At 33.0% G+C, this 26,295-nt stretch overlaps 1 protein-coding gene across 1 annotated transcript; it reads right to left on the reverse strand.

The window, feature by feature from the left end:
* Positions 1-690: 690 nt before the first annotated feature.
* LOC106117053 (nose resistant to fluoxetine protein 6) lies at positions 691-19,184 on the reverse strand. The gene is made up of 12 exons (XM_013311125.1): positions 18,887-19,184; positions 7,293-7,474; positions 5,984-6,183; positions 5,521-5,653; positions 5,070-5,145; positions 4,870-4,978; positions 4,099-4,254; positions 3,217-3,726; positions 2,546-2,715; positions 2,023-2,199; positions 1,591-1,787; positions 691-1,257 (listed from the first exon to the last, which is right to left on the reverse strand). Exons 1-12 carry the CDS (start codon positions 19,143-19,145, stop codon positions 1,126-1,128), a joined length of 2,301 nt encoding a protein of 766 aa, XP_013166579.1. The 5' UTR covers positions 19,146-19,184; the 3' UTR covers positions 691-1,125.
* Positions 19,185-26,295: the final 7,111 nt, after the last annotated feature.

Genomic DNA, 26,295 nt, shown 5'->3' on the forward strand with positions numbered 1-26,295 from the left:
ATCAGCAAAAAAATAAAAAAAAGATATGTGTATATTCCCTGTCACGTTCTGTCTCCCGAAATGGCGAAAATTTGGATTGAGGAGATTCGTTTGGCCACGCCAAACATAAGTCTGTGGTCTCTGCCTACCCCTCTAGGTTACAGGTCTGAGTTGTGTTTGTTTTAAAAGATGGAGGAAGAATCATTTTAAGATTTTATTCTTATTAATTTTATTAAAACTATCTGAGGTATTATAGGTAAATAAAACATCTTTATATCTCAATATTTGGTCTTTATAATAAAATTCTATACAAAAAAATAGTCAAATAATATACAATTTATTTTATCTTATATATATTTTATCATTGATTTTATATCACATATGGCTTTAAGAAATTGTCTTTTGTATGTGTTCTATGGGATTCTATAAAAATTTAAAATGACTATATGAAGGTTACCTAATTATTTAACCTCTTTTGTTTCTATAAAAGGGTCAATTTTAATTATGTTAGTAATATGTTCTTATTTACATGAATATTTACAAATATATAGCTATATAAAAATATGAAACATATATGTTGTAAAGCATTTACATTTCAAATACTTATGTAAATAAAAGTAAACACTTTTACAATATAATATAAACAAAGTTAAATAAAATGTACTTAAAATTACAGTATGGCCATAAATTATGAAAATTGATGGACTGGGATTTACCCTAAGTTCTTGATATTTACAAAATATTAGTTGCGAAAAGCGGGCACGTTTTTTCATATTAAACTGTAAACTAAGTAATTTAAAGCTTGTGGTAAAAGATTGCTGTTAAATTTTCAAGGTCGCAATCGACTCGGAAAGTTTCTAAAAAGAAACTTCATAAAATACCTAAATTGCTTATTGGGATTTTGTTTACGCGGTAACTCGACCATAGAGATTTGGTAAGATTCCTCCTTTTAATATTTATGAAAATAACTGGATGTAAAACCTATCGTCAATATGAGTAAACCTATATATGTACATCTATAATAAAACGGCTATTTTTTTTTAATAAAGCTCTTAGACCGAGGTTGTTCGAGAAATGCTTTCAACGTCTTGTTCGCGTGAAAACATGGGCGTACTCTTGATAAAACAAGGTCTATTCCGAGTGCTATTATTGTCCCTTTTTACTTTTATTGCCGCCGCTCACAATCTTCAAGAGCCGCACAGCTGGAGCTTCGAATGCTAGTGATATGGCGAATGATGCTAGAAACGCCATCACAGCATATCCAGCGTAGATTGTTAACTGGAAATCATAAAGATATTGTTAATAATCACTTAGAAGTGGTGGAAGAGGTGACATAAGACATATAATTATTAGGGACCGTCGCCAGCCTTCGTCCGAACGGTAATAAAAAAAACTTAATTAGTAGCCTATGCCTTCTTCCAGACTATGTTCTACATTTGTACCAAATTTCAGCGAATTCTATTCAGTCGTTCTTGAGAGGAGGAAAATGAGGTTCATTTAAGGCAATAGTTTAAAAAACTTGGTCATGTGGTACAAGTAGTCCTCCCGTCAATTTACAACTGATATTTAAACTCCTATAATCAACTAAGGTTCTTTCTACTTGTTACTTACAACTATAGAGTTCTGTAGATGTAGAGGTCCGTCCATGAGGAACGAGGTGTACATCATGATGGTGGGGTGTACAAGGTAGGCGCAATAGGTAAGTCGGCTGAGTGGCAGCGCTCCACGGTACGACAACGCGGAGTTCACCAGCCCGCCGTACCCGCAGCAGCACGCTACCGCAACCCATGCCAGCGCCACACCCCAACCTTGAACATGATAAAGAAGATTAAAACACATAAAGGAATGGGGCAATTTACTGCGTTAATGTTTCCACCTAATAATGACTTGAGTGCCTTCAACATAGTAAATAACGCTGTCTCAATTAAATCTTTAAGAGTATTCCGAAGACGCACGCAAGGACTTCTCAATTCAAAAATATATCTGAATGGATGTATCTTAATAATTTAATCCGGTTAAGATTTCAGTACGTGAGTTCTTTACCTGTATGTCCAATGCTGACGTAGAAAGCGGTCGGCCAAACTTCAAAGTAGCCGTCGACCATGCCAAAGATAAGGCTCGCCATAATGGCTAAGGCGCACGGCCAACCCACCGCTACTAGCCAATATGGCATCTTAACTTGGCATTTAGTTCTGTGCAAATACCATCCAACAACCATTCCTGTGTAAAAAAAATTGAAAATGCGATAAGAAGAAAATTAAGTATTATTTTTTACTAATTGACTTTTCAACAAAATTAGTGAATTCTTAAGTGGTTTTTAATGTTTTTGTTAATTTATTTTTTACAGCATACCTTTTACTAATATTGCAGGCTGGTGTATAAATAGGCCAATAATATGAAAAAGTATATAATCAAAGTCTGTAAGTAATTCATAACAATGTAAAAACTGAAGCCAATTCTAATAAAATGGTCTTTCACAACTTTATAAAAGGGATCGATTGAGGCAATAAAAGAGAATGTGATCGCTTCATGTGGTTATTTTATAGTCAATGAGAGCAGAACTTACCGATTAAATAGGGGCCTATTCTGGACCACGGCTTATCGTACAATGGATCAAACATTTCGAAGGGTTCCTGAATACGCGCTTTATATTGATACCATACTGATATGTAGATTGTCGTCGCCCAAGAACTCGCTAGCAACAATATAAGTGATATCATCGCAAATTTTATATGTCTGTTGAACAAAATTTGGGAAACCAATTAATTTCAGTAAGTTTAACTTCCAAAAAGTACATAAAATTATTTTTTTTATATCAAAAGGTCAAAGGAACGAGCGGCCACCTTAAATAGCTGAAATAGCGAAGAAACCGTTGCCCATAGACATACGCAATTGCATATACGTTGCCTACCTTAAATCGACGGAGGATAGGATGCACAGAAAGAAAATATTTTCCCTTCCTATGCATCCCCTCAGCCGGAAAGTCCATTTCCCATCCTTTCCTTATAAGAAAAAGGGTGGGAAGAGAAACAGGACTAAAATTAAGGCCTCCAGGACGCACACTCATCAGACGAAACGCGGAATTCCTTCCACTGGACGCCTGTCTTCTGTGTGGTCGTGGTATTTCACCGGGCGAACCGGGCCAATTCGTATGAATATATTAAAGTGGGCTCTACCACTGTTAAGTGTAACTGTAATGTAATGAAAACTGTAGAAAAATTAAATTTTGCTACTTACTTTACTGATATCAATAATAATATGATTCCAACAACATAGAACTGTGTGTCATTAGCCATGTACCACGACCACACCATGCACATCTCCCTTTGAGGGAACAAGTTGTTGATGTAGAGAAGATTCCGCCACCAGAATCGATCGCACGTAATATGGTCAAAGATAGCTGGCTCAAAGACTGTTCTGTCATGAGTATATCTTAACGCTATTTCATTCAGACCAATCACAAAAGCGTACGCTGGTGTTAACCTAACTATACGATACATCACTAGAACGAAAAATGATTTAATCATTTTGAATATTTCTCCCTTCGAGTATACACTATTCTTTGGCTGATCTAGCAAATCTTCACAGAAAGATTGTTGACTTATCACAGAAACTGAGAGAGCTGAATTTGTAAAACCATTTGTATTCTTGTTAGTATCGATGTTTGCTTTCTTTTTTTCCATTGCAATTCTTCTTGCGGCTGCTTTGTCTTCGCTTCTTAAGAAAAGAACTGTTACAAGCAAGCCACTGAAATAAAATGTTTATAAAATGATTCACATGTAGTAATATAAACACGTCTTTCATGGGATGAGTCTAGCTTAACCTAAATAATGAGGCCTTAATCAACCAACGTTAAACCAAGGTATAGATTGGTTGATTAGAAACATCTCTTCATACTATTTTCATTCAATTATTCAAACTTTCGTAAGACATTATAATAAACTACTCAGTGAGTGACGGGCCGCGTCCGTGAAAAAATACCCCAGTCAAAAGTCCCACTCACCCCGATGGGCTCGAAACTAGTTGGTGCCGCCACCGGACAAACATACGTGAGTGTTTAAGCCGTTTTATATAAGCTTATGTTTTCGTTCATTGTAACTTTTTATATGTGAATCTTACCTAATAAAGAAGAATGTATCAACACAATAGGATGCGTTGCCTACGGATTGGTATAAGAAGTTCCTCTCGGTGACGATCCTCATTGTCTTGTTGTCGGCGATGTACCACACGGTTAAATATGTGTGAACCATAATCACCCATATCACTGACATAAATCTGAAAACAATAAAAATTACACGTTTGATATTAAACAATGAAATTAGATTAACAAATAATGTGTAAGGTGATAAATTAAATGAAGGATTCAAGGTTACGTTTTACAATCATTATGATTTCTAAAAAAGTTTTACTCTTTAGGTCTTTTTCTTTATTATTAGAAATATTATAAAAAAATTCTTCTTAGTTTGAAAGTAAGAATAACATAATAGAATTTTCTATAAAATAGATAAACAGACTGACTATTTTATTCTCATCGAACTGATAATGAGTTTTTGTCGAGACGGTTTGAGAAACCGAATTCAATTTTATTATTAACTTTAATAGAAATTTCATTGATATGTAAACGACCGTAGATCTTGGGTAAAATGTAGAGGTTAATATAAAAAGGTTTGGTAGTTTTATCTAGATTGTAAGTCATATTACAGTAGAAAGAAATGTCGCGGGACTACAGTCAAATACATTGATCTTGCCAGATCCTTACCACACTCGACGAGCTACATACATAATTTCAGATAAGTTGAAGAGAGAACTAAATTATAAGCCATTATAATCAAAAAAGATGAAAGTATTCACGACCCTAAGATATGAGGTCCAGAGGATATAAATACATACCTCATTCCATGTAAGCAGGTAAGAGCACCATCATTAGGCTTTTGAGTGCTCAGAATTGCTCTGCCGTTCGATAGTATTGAAAATGATAACAATAATTCAGCCCAAACTCCTGGAACGGAACATTAAACGTTATTCGATCCATCAAAAACAATCTAAAGTAATTAAACTATCAGAATAACATCGTTTAGGTATCAACTCACCACATCTATCACGACGTAATTCTTTATTTTCATCATCTTCTATTTTTTCTTCGTCTTCTGACAAATTTGTTACTGGCTGCAAAAACTAGGATTCTATTAAATTATTACTACCATAGGATAAATAAAAATTTGCCATTTTCCCCGAGTGATTTTTAATTAAACAAAGAAGAATAAACCTTAAAAACTTTTTAAATTTTTTCTGCATTAAAGCTTTTATTGTTATTATGGAAATTAGACGAAAACTTAAGACACCAATAATATTTAATATTAAGATAAAACCATGAGTTTCTGAAACTAAAATCCTCGTTTAAAACATATTGTTATCACTGATCATCAAAGATAATGATCGAGATGACGACATATTTTAGACAGTTATTTTGGTCTCAGAAACCAACAGTAAGAAAGAGAAAAAAATGAATGTTTAAATGGGCACATAAACGAAAGTACCAACAGAAGGTTTATAGTTGTTGTTCTGACGAGCTTCAAGGTCACGTAACTCCGCGGCCTTTCTATACTTCCGCTCCAAGTAGCCTTCGTAGAAGGACGCCACCAACATCCACATCGCCACCACAATCATAACAGATCTAAAACATAAGATAAATTAATAAAAATAATTATATCAAATGTACAAAGAAACAGAGATAACATCAAAGAAGCATGGTTAGACAAAAGCGATCCGTTAGAAAAACGAATTTCCAAATATAATATATTGTATAGCTCTTGGAAATAAATCAAAGAATTTCAACATTTTTCATCCATCAAGACAATACAATACAAACAAAAGGACTTGTCCTTTGTACCTCAAGATGAAACGTTTCGTTCACTTTTTGTTGTGATCTCCAAAAATTAACATGTCTTTGTAATCAAATGTATAATTTAGATACAAAAAAACTTAATATCAAGTCTATAAGTACCCTAGGATTTGCAGCTTGAGATCAGCAAATATATTATACGGTCCAGGCACGGGCCGCACATACAGAGTCCTGAAGGAGGCCGTAATTCCATTATCCTGGGCTCTCTTTATAGCCGTGGTCTCTGCGGGTGCTAACACCGCTTCAATATTACTGCTGTTGCAGGACGCCGGCATGCATTGACCCACTAACATCAGTCTACTCTGAAAACAATAATAAAATAGTGAATTAAACTGGGTACACAGGAATTTATGGCAGCAAACTTATAATGGAGGAAAAAGATGACGAGAAAACTGCAATGCAATTAAGTTACGAATAGGGATAAAAATTAAAAAAGGTGCACATAATTTTTTTAGTCGAACCAAGAATAATAAATTCAAATTTTAGGACTGTAATTTGCATAAACAAATTATTAGTTCTCTTATACCAATAATAATAGAGATATTGGTAATAAATAAATAAAATCTAAACTTAAATTCAATTCAAACTTTTTCAATTTTTCAATATTTAGAAAATTTATTTCCCTCTCCAGTGAGCTTCGACTCACCTAGATTCCGCCCGTTTTAAAAGTTAGAGCCCGATTTATGACCAAGTTCAACTCTTTATTACACATTTCTAAAAACAAACGCTACGACCTGGGATAGAAATATTTAATTCTAATTTTTTAATATTTTTTACGCTCTAGTAAATCCAATTTTTTTATTTTCATATCCGCATATATTAAAACATATTTTGAAACTGGACTGTTCATAAATATGTCGATATCGCTTTGTTCCAAACGCTCGCTATCGCTGTGTTTGATGTCATAACAAAAGCTCTTTATTGAAAGCTTACAAGTGTAGAAAGCTGTCATTCCAATAAAGCTGATATCGGTACGGACTATGAAGCGTACGATGCAGGGACGATCACTATACGCAAGAATAAATCACTAACAAATTTCCACTTATACAACGGTTTTTTTACATTACTGACTGATCACATGAAAGAATTGCAACCCTTTACAATTTAACCGTTATTTATGCACAGTCAGCTGCATAAATATGTATACATTTACAAAGCTTTAGAAACTTATATACTCTTTCGGTTTCAAAAAATACATTCACTTCTCCGTCTTTGCATGCTTCCGACTTTTCCGATTCCGATTTTTAAAATAAAAGCTCTACACTAGTTTCTGAAGCTGTTTTAATGTATAAATATTTATCTAGCTGACTGTACATATGTACCATTAAATTATTCGATTGGGGTTCTACGTCTATTGCACGTTATTGTTTTACGACGTATATGTTGAAATAAGAATCAAGCAGTGTCTTACTTGGGGAACATGATCAGCGTCAACAGTGAGATTGATCTTGGCGACAAAGAAGGTAGTTTTGAATGGCGGCGTTTGCGCGTAGTACTGGCGCAGCTGTAGGTCGGCGCAAGCGTTCTGTGAGCCCAGCCAGTATTCGTTACCGAACAGAATGTTGGGGCTATACTGACCAGATGCGTCGAAAACTGCAATATAGAAAAAAGATAATTAAAATAAATTATTTAAATCAATTTTTATATTTGAACAAAGCTTTAAAACCCTACTTTCTTATATTAATGTACATGTCTGTGAAAATGTGTGTTACAATTTAAATATCTCTACATTATTCCCTATAATATTTTAAGAACTTTAGTAAATAAAATTTCAGTCTCCCGGAGAAATTTTATGGCAATGGAATTAATATTTTTTTTAACACAATTCAAATAAAAAACTAAAGTAAGAAATTCACCTATTTTCAAATAAAAAAAAATGGTTAGCTATATTCGTTTTACAACATGTAAGGAATCCATCGAGCATAAAGCTTTTGGGTCCTTTTATCACGTCGCTGGCTTTTCAACTCGTATTCGACATTTATAGGTTCGATCGTGAGACCAATTGATCGGGCGTCGATTGAAGTAAACCGGGACTATGTGAAAGGAACTTTATTCACTATTTTTTTAGTGTTATAGTAGGAAAATAATATTAAATACTTCATGCTATATATTTTATATTGTTAAATTTTTTTATATATAAAGAGGTGGCAAACGAGCGAGCGGCCACATGAAACCGCTGAAATAGCGAAATAACCGTTGCCCATAGACATACGCAATTGCATATGCGTTGCCTACCTTTTATCGACGGAGGAGAGGATGCACAGAAAGAAAATATCTTCCCTTTCAATGCATCCTCTCATCCGGAAAGTCCACTTCCACTTCACATCCTTTCCTTATAAGAAAAAGGGTGGGAAGGAAAAGGAGACTAAATTAGGCCACCGGGACGCACACTCATCAGACGCAACGCGAAATTGCTTCCACTTCACGCCTGTCTTCTGTGTGGTCGTGGTATATCACCAGGCGAGGCGGGCCAATTCATGCGAAGATGTTAAAACGGGCTCTACCACTGTTAAAAGAGAAGAAGTTTTGAAGAGTTATTAAAGATTAAAAGATTAGTACAACATTTTAATCAAAATATTTAGTTTATTTTAAATTAAAATATTCTATTTTGCTGAACTCATAAATTGTAGCTGCAATCGCGTAACAATTAAACTTTTTCTTTATTTAACTCGCAGTATATTCTGGCATCTTTTCAACATGTTTATTGTTAAATTAAAAAGAAACTATTAAGTTTTCAAGCATTGAAATTGCACTGGCATTGTTCCTATTAAAGTAAGCGCGGTTACTCTTAGAAGAAATGCATTTATTTTTCTTCCTTTAAATGACTTTATGAAGATTCTTAAAAGTATAACAAGGTTTGTGTGTTTCTTTATTATATTTCAGCTTGCATAAACAGGAGTATTGTTATCTCGCAAATTCTGTTGTCTGTTCTGATGTTTGATGCAATGAGAAGTAAAAGGAGTACATGGAAATTTCGCATATTACTAAATCATTCGCTTAAAAGTATAACTCCAAGCGATTTATCAATACAATTCGGCTAATGAATACTTATGGTATTGAAAATGAAAATGAAAAATGATTTATTGCTTAAACAAAAATGGTACATACTAACATTTGTGCCGGGACTTCCATTTAAGCATCCATAACGGGCTTGTGATTGGAAGTCCTGCTCTTCCGTGTCACATAAACAATATCAATGGTACCTTCTTAATCTATATATTATATAAAGACAATTATTCTTTAACAAACAAAACAATGAACAAAGAGTTTAATATAGTATTGTGGGTAGGTATTGTGACAAAAAACTCTGGTTGATTTAAGACCTTTCATACAAGTTCACTATCATTGTAATAAAAAGCAAATAGAACTTCTATCTTCGTCTCTCAGTAGTAGTAAAAGCCGCGCAATGTCTCGGAAGAGCGCAGTTTGATCAACGTAAATGTTCCTCGGATAGAAGGAATGGAACGTTTTTCCTACACAAGTGCATTTGCTACTTGCATTGGAATCGGATCGATTTTGTTTTAACAATAAGGAAAACTATTACATTCCCTGACAGTCGCAATCTGTAATAGGATTGTCGATCTTTAAATATAACTTTACTAGCTGTCGCCCGCGGCTCCGTCTGTACGGAATTAAAAAAAAACTTAATAAGTAGCCTATCTGTTCTTCCAGACTATAATCTACAATTGTATCAAATTTCATCAAAATCCGTTGAGCCTTCCCAGAGATACCTTCAAACAAATATCCATCCAGCTAAACTTTCCCATTCATAATCGATGTATGTATTTATTTACAAGACGTAAGATTAAATTATAATACAAAATTAAATTAACCATTAAAATACAAAATTGATTACGAGAAAATTATTTTAAAAACATTATAAAACCATTTTCGTTCTAATTGTGATTGCATTTAAAATGTCTGAACTAACTTAAATTGTTGTTAAAGTTTTAAAACCTTATATTGTAAGTCAATAAATTATAAAATTAGAAATTCATTACTGTTTAACATGCAGATAAATAATACAAGGTGAATAAAATAATTACAATATAACTATATATATCTGACCTCATACATCAAGGTGAGAACAAACTTTCATCTTCATTACGACGTCAAAAGTTAATAATAATCAAATGAGAGGTCAGTGCCTTAATTATTTTGTATGTTAAAACACTGTAATATAATCATTGAACAATATCAGTCTATGTAGCTTAAAATGTGATCACAGTATTTCAATATATAAAACTACTAGCTGTCTACCGCGATTCCGTCCGCACGGAATTAAAAAAAAATATTACGTAGCTTATGTGTCATTCCAGACTATGTATCAGTGCCAAATTTAATTAAGATCCGTTGTGCCGTTCCAGAGATACCTCTATACAAACATCTATCCATCCATCTATCTAAACATTCGCATTTATAATATTAGTAAGAAGTTAGATTATAGATTTCTTAGTCAAACTGTTTGCAAAAAGCAATTGAGTTGCAAGTGTGTAAAATTATGTTAAAATTATTAAGACTAAAAAATCGAGTACAACCTCTCTTTAAATGAAGTATCAACTACATTTTAATATCTTTTTTGTATCGGGGGGAAATCTTCGTAAGATACCCTGCCTTTTAGGGGTAAGACAGGGTTATGTGAGATTCTTACTCACTAAAACCCCCTCGGTGGCCAACCTCAAGTGCGACTGCGAGGGTCCCGGGATCTCCAAAGGAACGCACCGGAACCCTCTGACCCACATTTTAATATCTGTGACTTAAAAAGTTTTACTCTTTTATAATTAAATCTATAATAATTCATGGCTTGCGATTACGCGCTATCTCGGGTTTAACCTAACGTCTAATACTGCATTATCTTGTTTGTGTCAGGGCCGTACTTTGTCCCACTTAACTCCTCCCTTCTAATATTGCATTTCCTATTAACAAAACAATCGATGTCTATTGCTTTGTGTACATGGTAATTAAAATTTTGTAATCATATGAATAGCCTTTTAAGTTTAACACACAAGTAATTAACAAAGTATCTTTGTTTTAAACATTAGTAATTTTAAAATAACAAGATAAATGTTAACTGGTAATTATATTATGATAGATTCGACTGAGCCATTTTTAACCTTTTTTTTAAGAGGAGGAATGCGAGCCTCGGGGAACAACACTCCGGTGTCCTACACACATGTGGGACTCCCTCCACATCCCTTGCTCTAGAAGGAAAGACACATGGATCCTACTACTAAACTCCTACCTAAACTCTCTATCTCTCGACTCACTATTTACCGGGGTGTGGGCATATATGAATGTTTTTCGCACAAAGCCATTTTTAACCTAACTATACCGTGAATAGTATAGGTGTTTTTGTAATATAAGAAAAAAATGCACGCGATCCTCAAACACTCGTCTTTTTGCTACAGATTAAAGCGAAATCTTACTAATATTATAAATGCGAATGTTTAGATAGTGGTATGGATGGATGAATGTTTATCAGAAGATATCTCCAGAACGGCTCAATGGATCCCGATTAAATTTGGCATAAATGTAGAACATAGTTTAGAGGTGCACATAGGCTACTTTTTATGTTTTGTTTAATGAACAGAGTCGCGTGAGACAGCTAGTAATAAATAAATGAACTGGCAATTCTTGTTACAATTGACCTTTACCCGCTTAAATAGTTTCAACGCCTTTATTTATATTTATGATTCCAATTTGTAATAAAATAGGTCTGTTGGGAGCATTTTAACCGAAATTATTTACCGCAAATAGAAGTTAGACTATTAATATAAAAGCTGTTCATAAATCAGTAAGGTTAATTAATTAATATTTCAAGTTTATTAGCCTGTGATCAAACATTCACTTTTGTGTACGGATCAAAATGTTCAAAGCCCATCAACGTGATAAATTATTTAAAGATGAATTTACTATAACGGATGGGATTATTAGCCCCTAATTATTCACTTACAATGTAAATTATAAATAATGACTATGCGTACGTCAGCACTTAATGGATTTACAGATCATCTTTTTGTTTATGAGAGGGATATAAGAATGATGATGAGGTTGATGACGAGATGAGGTGAATAGAAGTTTGTTAGAACAGGAAATAGAGAGAAACAGGCGTAATCTAGAACAATAAGATGCTGTAAAAGTTGCCTTTACGTAAAGTAGTAAAGGGAAACAGAGTTCCATTAGTTTTATTTTTAAAAATCATCCTGAGATGACATGTAAGTTACTAATATTATAAATACGAAGGTCTAGATAGATGGATGGAACGACTTAACAGATCTCACTAAAATTGGGCAAATGTAGATGTAAAACTTTTTTTTATTTCCCCGTGGACAGAGTCTTAGGCGAAAGCTAGTTTATGAATAAGTTAACATTAAAAACTAAAAAAAAATATTGAAAATAAAGGTGTTTTGGAAGCCGTTATTCGACACAATACTTCGATGGTGTGAACTTGAAGTTACAGCTAAGTTCTAACTCGTTCTGTCATCATCAGCTGACGTGTAATATGATCCGTCGTCAGAAAAGTAAATACGCATACATATGTTAAATACATATATTAACGTATATAAACACCGGCAGTAGGACACGTTACATAATAACAGGTTCCCGCCACTTTTCCTTTACAGAACGCACAGTTTTCCCTTACCTATGATACGTCAAACTGGTCTAGATTTGAAATCTCACTTGCTTAGTTCATACAACCGTGCTATATAGCATAACTTGCTTTTGGCTTTCACAGTATTATTTTCACGATGATTTAACTATTAATAAATAATTATAATGATAAAAAGTATCTGTCGCCCGCGACTCCGTTCGCGCGGAATTAAGAACTTAATTAGCAGCATGTGTTTTTTCAGACTACGCTAAAATTTACTGATATTCGTTAAGACAGTCTAGAGATACCTTCTAAAAAACATCCATCCAAACATTCGCATTTATAATATTAGTAAGACAAGATTAAAACAATACTTTTACTTTTAAAAACTATGTACACGAGTAACCTGATTTAATTTTTCTTATTTCATTGTGTATCAGTAATAAAAATTAAGTTGTGACTTTACATATGAAATGTGACGAAGGGTGTTTGACTTTTAATACGAAATGATGTAGTAATAGGTGACAGGTTGAGCCTTGGACTTTCCAAGTCAGATTACAAAATGTTTTATAATCAGAAAGTTGGAAGCTTTATTCCGAGAAGTTGTACCAATGAGATTGTAATTTTAATGAACGCTTACGTACAACTTTGATAAGTATTTAACGTAGTTAGATTTGACTAATAAAATGTAGAGTATTTATTTTCATTAGTCAAAGTAAGTATTTGCTTGTAATGAAACTTTCTTTTTTTTTAGCTAAAATTAATAATGACAAATATACGTAATATACATACCGACAGTCATAATTCTTATTAATTAAGTAGTCTAGATAAGACTTAACTAAATAATAAATCATGGCTACTCGAATCAATCTACTAGTATCAATAACATAATCAAGTAAAACGTAGAACATCAAACAATACCGCAATGGGCGGTGCGTGTGAGTGAAAAGAATTGCTCACTTTCACGGATTACTTATGAAATTGTGATTTACACATTATGCACGTTTTGCGCAAGCGAGCGCACGGCCGTGTTATGTCACATGCCGGTGCGCGTTGCCCAACGCGCCCCATGCGGACACGCGGCCACCCGGCCACGCTACTGGCCGAAGTGGCCACTCGGCCATTGTGAGGCCATAGTCCAATACTTCATTAAAAATAATTAAAAGATTTATGAATTCAGTTATATTCAAATTCGAAGTAAAGCGTGGCTTGTTTCTTTAACTAAAGCTGCTAACATCTGATGAACTGCGGGCGATCTGTTACTAAAACTACTGACTTTAAGTTCTTTGTCATCTATCTTAGATCTCTCGATCCGGATCCTATGTATTTAATGATTATATTATATATACCTAATATTCCATATATTTTGTTAAATATTACGCCCTTTTTTCAATAAAAAGATAGTTACACAACAATTCGGCGCAGATAAGGTCAGAAAGAAACCCTTAAATGTTATCAACTTTTGGTAATAATAACTTAAATGTTACTTTATACAAAAATGAATGTTGAAATTACATTATGTTGAATTGTAAATGTGGCCGATATAATGAATTCTGAATAATGTTAATATATCCAAATGTAAACATATGCAGAAGCAATGTTTTACAAATTTTTCGAAAGTAAAATGCAAATTATAATATTTTTCAATGTATATATGCAATTCTATTCTTGTTTCAAAGTAATTGTATGTATATTTAATACTAAAATTTGCACAATTTTGTACGAATACAACGATTTCCAAACGCTTTCACAATATCGCTATGTCGCTATGTAGAATACATTTTCATTCAGTTCAGTGTTAATTGCACAGTATAAACTGTACAGTCGGAATGTAAAGTAAAAACTTACTTGTGTAAGCAAACCTAAAACTGTACAGTTTAACTGGCAGTTCAAATATTGTCTACGTACGTCCCATTTAACTGTACAGTTAAGTTTAGATTTATCAAACTAAATCTACACTAAAGATTACTACTCATAGCGAAGAATTAATGTCTCTGAGTATTGCAGTATGTTTGGTAAGTACAAATTTACATTCATTTCTTCATCTTACCATTCCTTACTGTTCCAACCACAAAAACATGCTAATAACGAACACGTGTACATACGTAACTATGACACCAAAGACGTATAAAAGTTTTTGAACTTTTGTAAATGTTTACATATTAATGTAGCTGACTGTACTTAAAACTGAAATTGTGTAACGGAGTATAGATATTAGTGAAGCTTTGCATGACGAGCAATAAATTATAAGATAAGATTGTGACTTGCTTAATGTTAAAACTAGTATTGACAACCTTATTTATCTTTAGTGAAGGATTGCAAAAGTTTCGAACACCTGCATCTTTACACATGAAGTAGTTGATAGACATTTTACATGAATAACACAAAAGAATTAAAGTTCATGAACAAATAGAGCTGACAAACTTTAAATTATAAATCGTTTATCTTAATTAAGTATTTTTTTATATCATAAGGTGGCAAACGAGCGAGCGGCCACCTGAAATCGCTGAAATAGCGAAGTGTCCATTGCCCATTGACAAACGCAATTGCATATGCGTTGCCTACCTATAATAGACGGAGGAGAGGATGCAAAGAAAGAAAATATTTTCTCTTTCCATGCATCCTCTCATACAGAAAGTCCACTTCCACTTCCCATCCTTTCCTTATAAGAAAAAGGGTGGGAAGGAAAAGAGGACTAAATTAGGCCTCCGGGACGCAAACTCATCAGACGAAACGCGGAATTGCTTCCTCTTCACGCCTGTCTTCTGTGTGATCGTGGTATTTCACTGAACGAGCCGGGCCCATTCGTGCGAAGATGTTAAAGCGGGCTCTACCACTGTTAAAGTAATAAAGTTACATTTCAAACGATTAATTTATGTAATAATGAATCATAATTCTTTTATTACTTCTATAACAGTTTGTTATATAGAGGTTAGTAAGGCAATAACCCATTCACCATAGATCTTATAATAGCCATATGCCAGTTGTAGATAAGCCGTTTATAATTTCATTCATGAGCACGAACAAAACTAGTTCTGGTAATAGAAACAGGTTATGATATAACATGCCTTAAGCAATATAGATTTCTCTTACAGTATTTTTTAAAAAAATATACGCTAGCTAACGTAGTATAAATATTATAACCTAACAAAGATTCGTTAATAGCGGTAGTTGAAGTTTCTTCATAAGTAGTGTTTTTTCGGTATTACGTTACTACGTTATTACTTTATACGACGAAAAGATTTCAACGACATGATTTCTTTCTTTAACTTTAATTTAATCCTCATTAGTTTAATTAATATTCATTATAAAGATAGGAATAAAACAAAACACGGATAATTACAATAATAGTGAGCAACTATGCCATCCAATTATCCACGAAATTTCGCAAAAGACTGCAAAAAACATATTTTTTGGTAATATAAAGGAAAAAAACGGCAATACAAAATGATGCTGGGGAGTGCTTTGTTCCAATCGCAATGAGCCCACTTATCAAGGCACGAACTCAAAGCTAACAACATCTATACATGACTTAGTTTAGAATTGTATAATACCAGTCCCGAGCTTTGAACTTTGCGACACTAACTTAGAGTCTCATTCATCAATATCAAACTACGCTATGTTATATTTACTTTAAATATAGATTAAATACTTTTAAAATAGTTCAAACATTACTAAAATAGAATATTCCTTAAAAGTTTGCTTATTTACAGTAAATCCTTAACTTGTATATCTCCGAACACATATGTCGTAAAAGCCATTCAGTCTAGTGACTCTACCACTATTAAATTGCACTACTGTATATTAGTATTATTAATAATTATTGCATTATTATATACAACATATGTATCTACTACTTATACTCTATAACTTATAATATAAGTAGTTAAACGTTCCACTTTCGATCTATTGATTGTGCTTCGATTTCCGAGAAACACAATGACTATTAAAGAGAAAGTCATCAAGACTAAAACATAATAAGTGAAACGTTAAAGCATTTAATGTACACAAAAAACATACATATTTTTTTAATTATTCTTAAATATATCCTTTTATTATTCAACTAAACGATATTCCAACAGTTATAAAAAATGGTAAATGGAAGGTGAATGAAAATCTCGAGCGTGCTTTATGAATGATGAGACGGCTTTAGACTTTATTGAAACACCTGTCAGTATAAAAATGTAACTGGCATTCTTCTAACAAAAACAAAAATTATGAAGATTATAAATGATTAGATGTCGCCAGAGTTTCCTACCGCGCGATATTAAAAAAAAAAACTGAATTAGTAGCTTATGTGTTGGGCCGTTCTCGAGATCATTATCAGCTCACTATACTTCCCCACCGAGGAGCTCGAAGCCTAACCTAAGTTACGGGTGACTAGGCCATAGTCAACTACGCTGGCCAAGTGCGGGTTGGTTGACTTCACACATATCTTTGAATTACTTCTCAGATATGTGCAGGTTGCATCACGATGTTTTCCTTCACCGTAAGAACGTCGGATAAATGTACATCTGTAAATCTGAAATCGAAAAACACATTGGTACATGGCGGGATTCAAACCCGGGACCTGCAGATCGCAAGTCAAATGCTTGAGCCCTGAGCCATCAACGCTCATAATTTCAAGTTCTCGAGATCACTTCAAACAAATATCCATCCATTCGCATTTATAAGTAAGATATCGCTTTATTAGCGATACTCAATTTACTGCATTTGCTTTAATTAATTTTTATTGTTTATGGTACAAATTTAACTAATCTAAGCATCGCAATAACGATCGTATAACTTGTGGAAATATTTGAAGAGGATTGATTCCAAACAATGAGTAACTAAAAAAAAATCGACCAAAAAGCGTCAAGTCACGTTGTTATTCGTTAACCTTTAAATGACGTTGTTTTTTAAGTTTTATATGTTATTATGGTACTGATGCTTGTAACAGTAACTCGTAAATGTTGCGTGAAGATAACAACAGATTTCCTCATGTTACCGCACACGGGCGGCGTGTAATGAAACACTTTGAGCTCTTTTCTTCAACACATTAATGTTACGAGTCGCCTTAACTAGACAATCACCGTAGAAACTGCTTAGTTAGTAAGCTACTATGTTTATATATTTGGTTTCAAATGTAGACCTTTCTCTACCAAAGGATAAAAGTGGGTATAAAGATATTACAGTTAACCTATGCTAGAAATTATCATTATTCATCTGAAAACACACAAATTTATAAGAACTCTACTTTCTTATATTTATGCATAATAATGGATTTAAAGTTGTAACTAAATCTAATATTATCCTAAAAGTAGATTACTCTTATTGCAGTATTGTTAAGTTACGCAGCAAGCCTGTCTTTACAATTAAACTATGATTAAGTTATTATAAAATGTCTCACTGGTACACACAGAGATTTAAAACTGTTGCTCTTTTAAAAAAATATTTAACCTTTACCTCTGTCTAATTCGTATTTGGTATAAAGTTTAAAAATTCAAAACTGATTTTTAAAAAGTAAAAAAACTAACATTCATTAACTCTTGACCATTGGATAATTAAATTATCGTAGTTTTCATAAACCTTGACATGCACTGATCTCCAGATTTCTATAGTTACTTAAACGAGCACTAAATAACTGTAAGGATTACGATCCATTAACCTTGGAAATGCATTTAAGCTAGAAATCTCTTAATGAAGGTCATTTTAAACTAACCACTAATGCTGATTATCTTAAACACTATTTAGACAAAACGTTTTTATTTTATAAATTGTATATTTGGTTTAATTTTCTCTGTTTAATTTAATTACTAGCTATTACCCGTGACTTAGTCCGCGCAGAAGCCTAAGTGTTCGTCCAGACTATGTTCTACATCCACGCCAAACTCAATCGAAATTCGTTGAGCCGTTCTCGAGATACCTACAAACATTGATCCATCCATCATTCGCACTTATAATATTAGTAAGAAGTAAGATGTAACTCAGTTGTCATGAAATAAGATTCAGAGTAGAGTAGGTCACATCTGGAAAATGGCGGGATTATTGAATTGGATACATATTGAATTACGATTTGTAAGTTTACCTTTATAACATTGAAAACATATCAGAGTCTTTTTGTACTTAGTATGCAAATATACATTATGCAAAATATGAATTACATGAAAGTAATATTTAAAGAAAAAAAACTGCTATTTTTCCAATCATATATATATAACCTCTCATGTTAGCCAACCTACATCGAATTTAACTAGTTATTGTTTTCTACATGTTTGATAATGCAATCTTTTACTTTAAAAACATTAAAAAAACTAAGTAAGTCGCTTAGCCTGAATAACAGAGAACATATTTTAAAAATGTGTGTGATTTAAACATTATATAGAAGTTTCATAGAAAAATACATTACTTAAGAAATTAAAAAAAAAACTTACTTTTCGATGCCCAAAGTTCTCCTTCATTCAGAGCGATGACATACCGCCTGAGATCGTTCGCGCATTGGTCAGGCAACGTCACATTGTCAAGTAAATCCAGCCAGTCGTGATGGTCCACCAGACCTTTAATCCAGGCCATACGAGACCCTCCCGACTGTACCACATCCGTTGAATTAACATCAGCATTGACCACACACACTAACACTGAGATTAACAACACTAACATTGTTCTACACATTGTACTTGAATAAACGCACATTATTTGAATTATTACACTGACATTTTAGTATTCTAACTCCACTGACAGTTTTGTGTGATGACCATGTTTTTCTTCCTGCAACAAAAAAAATTCCAAGTTAGCCTTCAAGATTGAAGAGGCACTAGAAGAAGAAGAAGAACAAAAAATAATGGTTTAACCCTTAATTCGATGGTGTCCAGTGTGACGAACAACTAATAAAAAAAAATCTACTGAATTAGTTTAGAGAATTACGTAAGTATGACTTTACTAAAAAAAACAGTTTTTTGCTACAAAAAATTTCGTCGAATTAAGGGTTAATAAAAATGATTATTCCATATGTTGATAACCTATTCTATTCTATTTCATCGTATTTCTGTAATCAAGCATTTATTAACTTGAATTTAAACTTTGTTTTTATAATAGAAACAAAATCAATCGGTGATAGAATCGACATAATATTTAAGAATGCAATTGAAATCACATGATGCTATGAAAATGTATATATAATTACAATCTGTCTTTGGCGACTCCGTCCGTGTGGAATTAAAAAAAAACAGTAGCCTATGTTTCTCTCCAGGCTATGTTCTACATCTATGCCCAGCAAGATACATGCAGCCGTTCTGGAGACACTTTCAAAGAAACATCCATCCATTTAAACATACGCATTTACTAGTAAGATTTTCAGTTAAGCGCAACAATTCGTGAGTATATTCCCTTAACCGTGTTATTAAATATTTAACTTTTAATTTTGATTTTGTGTACTTTTTCCTCGTTATATTTTTCTCGTTAATACATCGGGCATTCATTACAGGGCGAGAGCGGCGAGGCCCTTGCCCTGAGTATTTATTCATATACCTCACTAAAGGAAACCCGCTACATTTTATATTTTTTACTGGTTAAATTTTACTTATTAAGCTTAACAGTATTCCCTTGATAACTTAGGTTAAAACGTTTTTGCGTGTGCTTAATTAACCTTTAGAATCAGTCTTAAGTATATATTAAATTGTCTGGCCAATTATTTAAGGGATTTTAAGATTGTAATCGCCTGTTTTTAGTTCCTAAGAAAACTTGCACTAACCATAGGTTTCTGAGACAAAAATCCGTAAAACATATTGTTTTCTCTGTTTCGTCAAAAATGAAAAACAGGGATAACATAAGTTTTGTATAGAGATTTTAGTCCCAGAAATCCACGGGAAAGAATTTTATATATACATAAATAATTGTAAAATAAGAACAAAGTATTCATTAAGGTTTCCTTGTTCCGGAAGCAAATCGATTTCATCCGACAAGGCTGCTGAGTTGGAAATTACCGTGAGATCGGAGCTACGTCTCGTTCATTACATACCACACTGACTTGCGAAATCACTATGAGAAAGTGCGTCTACTCTATAAACACATCATACTTAATTTTATGTCAGTTATTTCGTCACTCATACTTATGAAACATTTTCATAGAGAAATTGTAATGAATACGTTAATTAAAAAGATATAATTAAATAACAGTCCATTATACTACTTAACAAAGTTAAACGGACCCTCATTAGGAACTAGGTTAATGTTATAAGAATATGGTATGCGTAATCTTCTAATCAAAATAAGAATAATGAAGTCAGTGAAGTTTTTATGGTGGCATTTTATTAGCACAGGACAAACTGTTTCTTACGGTAAAGGAAAACATGCATGCATGCACATATCAGCGAAGAAATACAAAGATATGTGTGAAGTCAATTAATCCGCACTGGGCCAGCGTGGTTGACTAAAGCCTAGTCACCCCTAACTTAGGTTAAGCATCGAGCCCCTAAGTGGGGACGTATAGTGAGGTGATAATGGATGGGCATACTGGGTCAAATTTTTATTAAAAAAATTTCTACATGTAAAATCCTTTTTCAAAGCATTCTAAATTTAACAACTAAAGTGGTTTCTTTTTAGTAAATACAAAAAATTGAAATTATGTCTTTTCTAATAAAAGTTCTTGTTCGTTATATTGAACGCGACACGGACTTTTTTTCGATTGCATCCAATTAACGTCAAAGAAATTTTAACGCTAATTCCGCTCTATTGTGGAGAAATTTCGCAACAAAGTTCAAAGATTATACTAAATTTCTCCTTTGTACTGTTCGCTTACCAGAATTCACTTTGTCCCAGATTAATATTTACGAGAGTTCCGCACAGAGGGCGCGGGCGAGCTTGCACTGTCATTAATGTTGGATATGCCTCGAACGGCGGCAAAGCATGAATTTCAAATGTCATACAATTTCATTCCATCCCCTTCACAACTGCAGTAAGTGATAATTCGTGTAACTGAAATATGATACAAGGAATTCTAGGTCATGATTTTAAAACCTTATATTTTTGGGGTAAAGACGCTTCTATTTTGGACCCATGATTAGGTTATCTGTTTATGAAAAACTTCTTGATATTACCATATTTTTGTATGTCTGTTTACTTAGTTGTAGACATTCAGGAGACAAGCGTTTAACGTATTATATAGAACGACGTAGCGCAATGAATTTTGAAAGGAAATCTCGTCTCAAGGCGTCACTTTCGTTCCCAAACGATAGGATCTTGACTCAAGTGAGGTCGGGCAGGGGGCAAAAGGGCGGTCAACTTCTTTAGGATACGTTTGGTAAAGAAAAATCTTTTAAATAACTTGACCTAAATGTTGTAATTTGTATAACATTCTAGTTTTTGTATCCAAATATGATGCCAAGGTTAACAATAATAGTAAACTCATACAATATTCAGAATATACTAGAGCATTGCATTAGATTCTCTTCTCTTGCATTATAATCTCTTTGTTGCTTATCTTTATGAGTTAGTTACGTGTGGATACTATTATTGATTACACACAATGACCTTTCTATGAAAATAATAAATAAAAAACAATATTAGCGATTAATTACAGAAGATTAATCTTACGTTAATGTTGTAGCTTTTGTTTAGTTAACCGACAAATTTTAAATAGAGAATTAATTTAAAATTAAAAACACTGCTTTGGTAATTATTTTCGGCCAGTTACAGCATCAATGTTGCATATAAATAAAGACTTTTTATTACTTTCCAATCGTGACACGGATGTGTACGTATATGTTTTATTTAAAATAAATAACAAAAAAAATGTGCCGCTTTAGCAAGTTTTACAAAATAGCTTTCCAGATATCTCGTTATGTAGAAGTGAGGCGCAAAACCGCACTGTAGCTGTGATCGGTACAGCCGAAGAACCGGTACGTTATATAATTGAATACGTACCACTTTATGTACCGTGTGTACAAAGTCTTACGGCATTTACGATTTAACGGACTTTACAATTATTTAGATAGATTGGATTTCTTATTTTATATCGACTTTAGCATAGTTAATATTAGCGTGTTACGGTGAAGGTAAACATCGTGGGATAAACTGCACACATCTGGGAAGTTATTTAAAAATATAAAATCCAACAAACGACACTGGGCCAGAGTCGTTGACACTGCTATATTAGTGCGAACTTTAGCTCCTCTGTATAGTTAACGACGATAAGTTAGTGGCGAAATCAACAACCATCGATTTATAAATGTATAATACCATTATTTTTATCGTTATATTTTGTTAGTTTTATGTAATTTTAAAATAATCTGTTAATGTTTTCTAATATTATGTATTAGGAATAATTAAAACATTTAGTTGGATTCGACTAAGGTTAATTAATATGGTATTGTGGAGAAACTACGGAATTTAGCGATTGTGAAACTTTACTCATTTTATTTGAATACTTATCTAAATCCAAGTAAACTATCTTTAAAAAAAATCATACTGTCGATAAATAGTCGGGCAACTTATATTACCCGAAATATGTTTTTTTTTATTTAACATGGAAAATATCATAAAATGCGAATTTGGAATTAAATTAGAGGGCTATAAAGAGTTTTATCAAAAGATTCAGATTCATAGAGATTGAGTTAAAAAATCTAAATACGTTTTTAAAATTCAACAATTAATTCTGTCCGCTCCGTGCCTCTTGCCGCACCAGATCGACGTCACAATAAAGAATATAACAAAACTTAATTAGACGCCGACGAGGAAACCATTTTGTAATAACACAGCTTAAAATTATTTTGGTGAAAATGAATTGTGACGGGAAAAATATTTCGCTTTATCACTTTTCCCTTGTCACTTAACAATACAAGTTCGAATTTCATTACTTTGTTTATATTGTTTAACCGCGGAGTTCTACAAACGAAAAATTTGTAAAAAAAACTGTTGCTTTTTGTTTTTTTTTTCAGAGAAAATGAAAGGGGTAACTTCATTATGCTCTGTATCAGTGTTTTGACACTGAAGTACAGTTTTATCACCTTAAACAAAACACAATTGGGAATTGAATTTAATAATTTTGAGGTTTTTGTTATCGTAATAATATTTAAAGCTACTTTTACGATTTAGTAATAAAATATAACTTTAACATGGTTAAGTTATAACTTGATTATTGCAATGCATATTCTTGACGAAATGAATTAAACAAGACATTGTTAATTTTGTACACAACGCTTAGGTTTTGTGCATGCAAATGAATGGTCTTTGTTCTTTGTAAAGACGCATTCATCAAACATTGACAGACCAGACGTATGGTTGACCTAAATTCAGTGAATAGTACGCATGGCTTGCGGTTTACCTCTGTCACAACAATGTGATTTGTGGTATATTTAAGATAAATGTCTTCAAGATTCAAATGCTAATACCACGGTTTATGGTTCGCAACTGTTTTCTAGTATTCTCGAGTCTACGGTGGTTTATGATAGAAACCGACCGAAAAAAATAGAATATTTCGCCATAATTTCTCAAGGTCATTTCGACATTTTTATCGATTTGTGTAACCAAGAATTTCCAATGTTGAAAAATATGTTTAACGTATTGTGTACTACATCCAAAGTAAGGTAAGGACTTCAACACACTACATCACTCTGCAATGTTATGAAGTCCTGGTACTTAATTTCATTGGCAGCTTAAAGCATACTTATGAAAGAAAACCAGCAACAAACACAGGTAACTAATATTATAAATTTTTCAATGTATGGAAGGATGTTTATTAGAAGGTATCTCCAGAACGGCTACAAGGATCTCGAAGTAATTTTTCATAAATGTAAAATATCGTCTGAAGAACAGATAAGCTACTAATTATTTTTAAATCCTGTGTGGACAGAGTTGCGGGCGACAGCTAGTAAAGTTATAAAAACAAATGAAGTCATAAGCTTTAACTTAAAGCACATAAAAACCTTGATATATTGCGACATAGGACCGTTCATTGACATCAACAAGGCACAATCACCTCACATGTTCAATTAATAGCTTGTTTATGTTTGTTATTTTGATGTTTTTATATGTTTGCCTTGGGCTTATTTCTATTAATGCTAAGTCGTGTACAGTCAGCTGCATAAATATGAAAACAGTTACAGAACTTGAGAAACTTGTATACCTCTTCGGTTTCAAAAATACGGATGCGCGTATTCGTCATTAGCACGTATTCGTGGTCTGAAGCATACGAACGGATACTTGCATCCATATTTTTGAAACCGAAAGCGAAAAAAAAAACGGAAGTTCTGTAAATGCTTACATTTTTATGCAGCTGACTGTACATATGTTTAAACCACTAATATTATGTGTGTATGTACATTACCTCATAAAATAAAAGATGATAATCTGAAAGCGTTTACCTTGGTTGGAAACCTTTAATTAATAAAAATACTTGGGTGCAGTACCGTACAAATGATCAAATCATGATAATATGTAATAGCATCGCCCAAGACTTAGTCAGAGCAGAATTAAAAAATATAAAACATACTCGATTAAAGTCCCGTCAAAATTGTTCCAACCGTTCCGGAGGCTCAGGCTGTAGCATTACAGGTATAGTAACAAATCCGGCCTTGCGGACAAACAGACAAACATACAGAATGTTTTTCTTTATCAGTATATAGATAGGACAATATTTTATGCATAGAGAATATTTCGAATTTAAAATATAACATATGTAAGACCGAAAATCTGTTAATTTAAACTGAACCCTTAATTCGATTGTGTCCAGTGTGACGAACAACTAATTTAAAAAAAATCTACTGAACTAGTTTAGAGAAAATTATTATAAGTATGACTTTACTAAAAAAAACAGTTTTTTTGCTACAAAAAATTTCGTCGAATTAAAGGTTAATAATTAGAAAACAAAGACATTGTACAACTTGTGTGTGTATCATGCATTTCACTTTTACATTTCGAAAGCATGCAACAGTATTTAATTTATGCCTACAAATGAATTCTAAAACATATACAAGTTAATCTTTATATACATAATGCTTCTGTGAGTGTGTATGTCACTGAACTTCTCTCAAACGACTGGACCGATTTTGATGAAATTTTTTGTGTGTGTTCAAGGGGATCTGGGAATGGTTCAGATTCACAATTTTGTCTGCTGGACAATGTTTTTTAAATTAATTTTTAATTTATTAGTAGTTGTTGATTTTGGAATGTTTTACATTGGATCCGACAGACGGCGCTACCATCGCAGTGTCAAATATTCAAATTAAAGACGTGTAGACAGGACAACGTCTGTCGGGTCCGCTAGTTCTATATATATGCTTTCTTATTTCACTGAGTTTTATCTTTGAAAGATTGTTGCGAAAAAACATTATTGAAACTAACAATAACGCAAATTCATGTACCACATACCAAAGCAATTTTTCCAAATCTCGTTGAAATACATGTGATGCAAGTCTTTAGAATATCTGTATAAATGTAGTATATTTTTGTTTAAACTATGCGAATTTGAATTTTTTATTTAATTTTTAATTGCGAATTGTTAGATCGATGAATAGATGGATGATTGTTTGATGTCATTAAGTTATTTTTTAATTCCGCGCGAACGGAGTCGCGGGCAGCTATTTGTATAAAATCTTTGAAGATAAATTACATTAATAAATTATTTAAACCTTTACAAATAATGATGGAGCACGCTTTCTAAAGGGTGAAAGGTCTCAAGGGCGTAAACTTTGGGAGACAATGAATGCTTTATAAATAAATTGCTTACAGACGAAATCTTTTAAATGTGTTTAAGGTGACGCTGGAATGAATTGAAGACGTAATGGAGTGATTCATTGGGACAGGCCGCAGGCTATTGGTGGGCTAATGGCACTCATTACTCACGAAC

Source organism: Papilio xuthus, unplaced genomic scaffold (assembly GCF_000836235.2).
Source record: "Papilio xuthus unplaced genomic scaffold, Pxut_1.1 DF827680.1, whole genome shotgun sequence".
Lineage (NCBI taxonomy): Eukaryota > Metazoa > Arthropoda > Insecta > Lepidoptera > Papilionidae > Papilio > Papilio xuthus.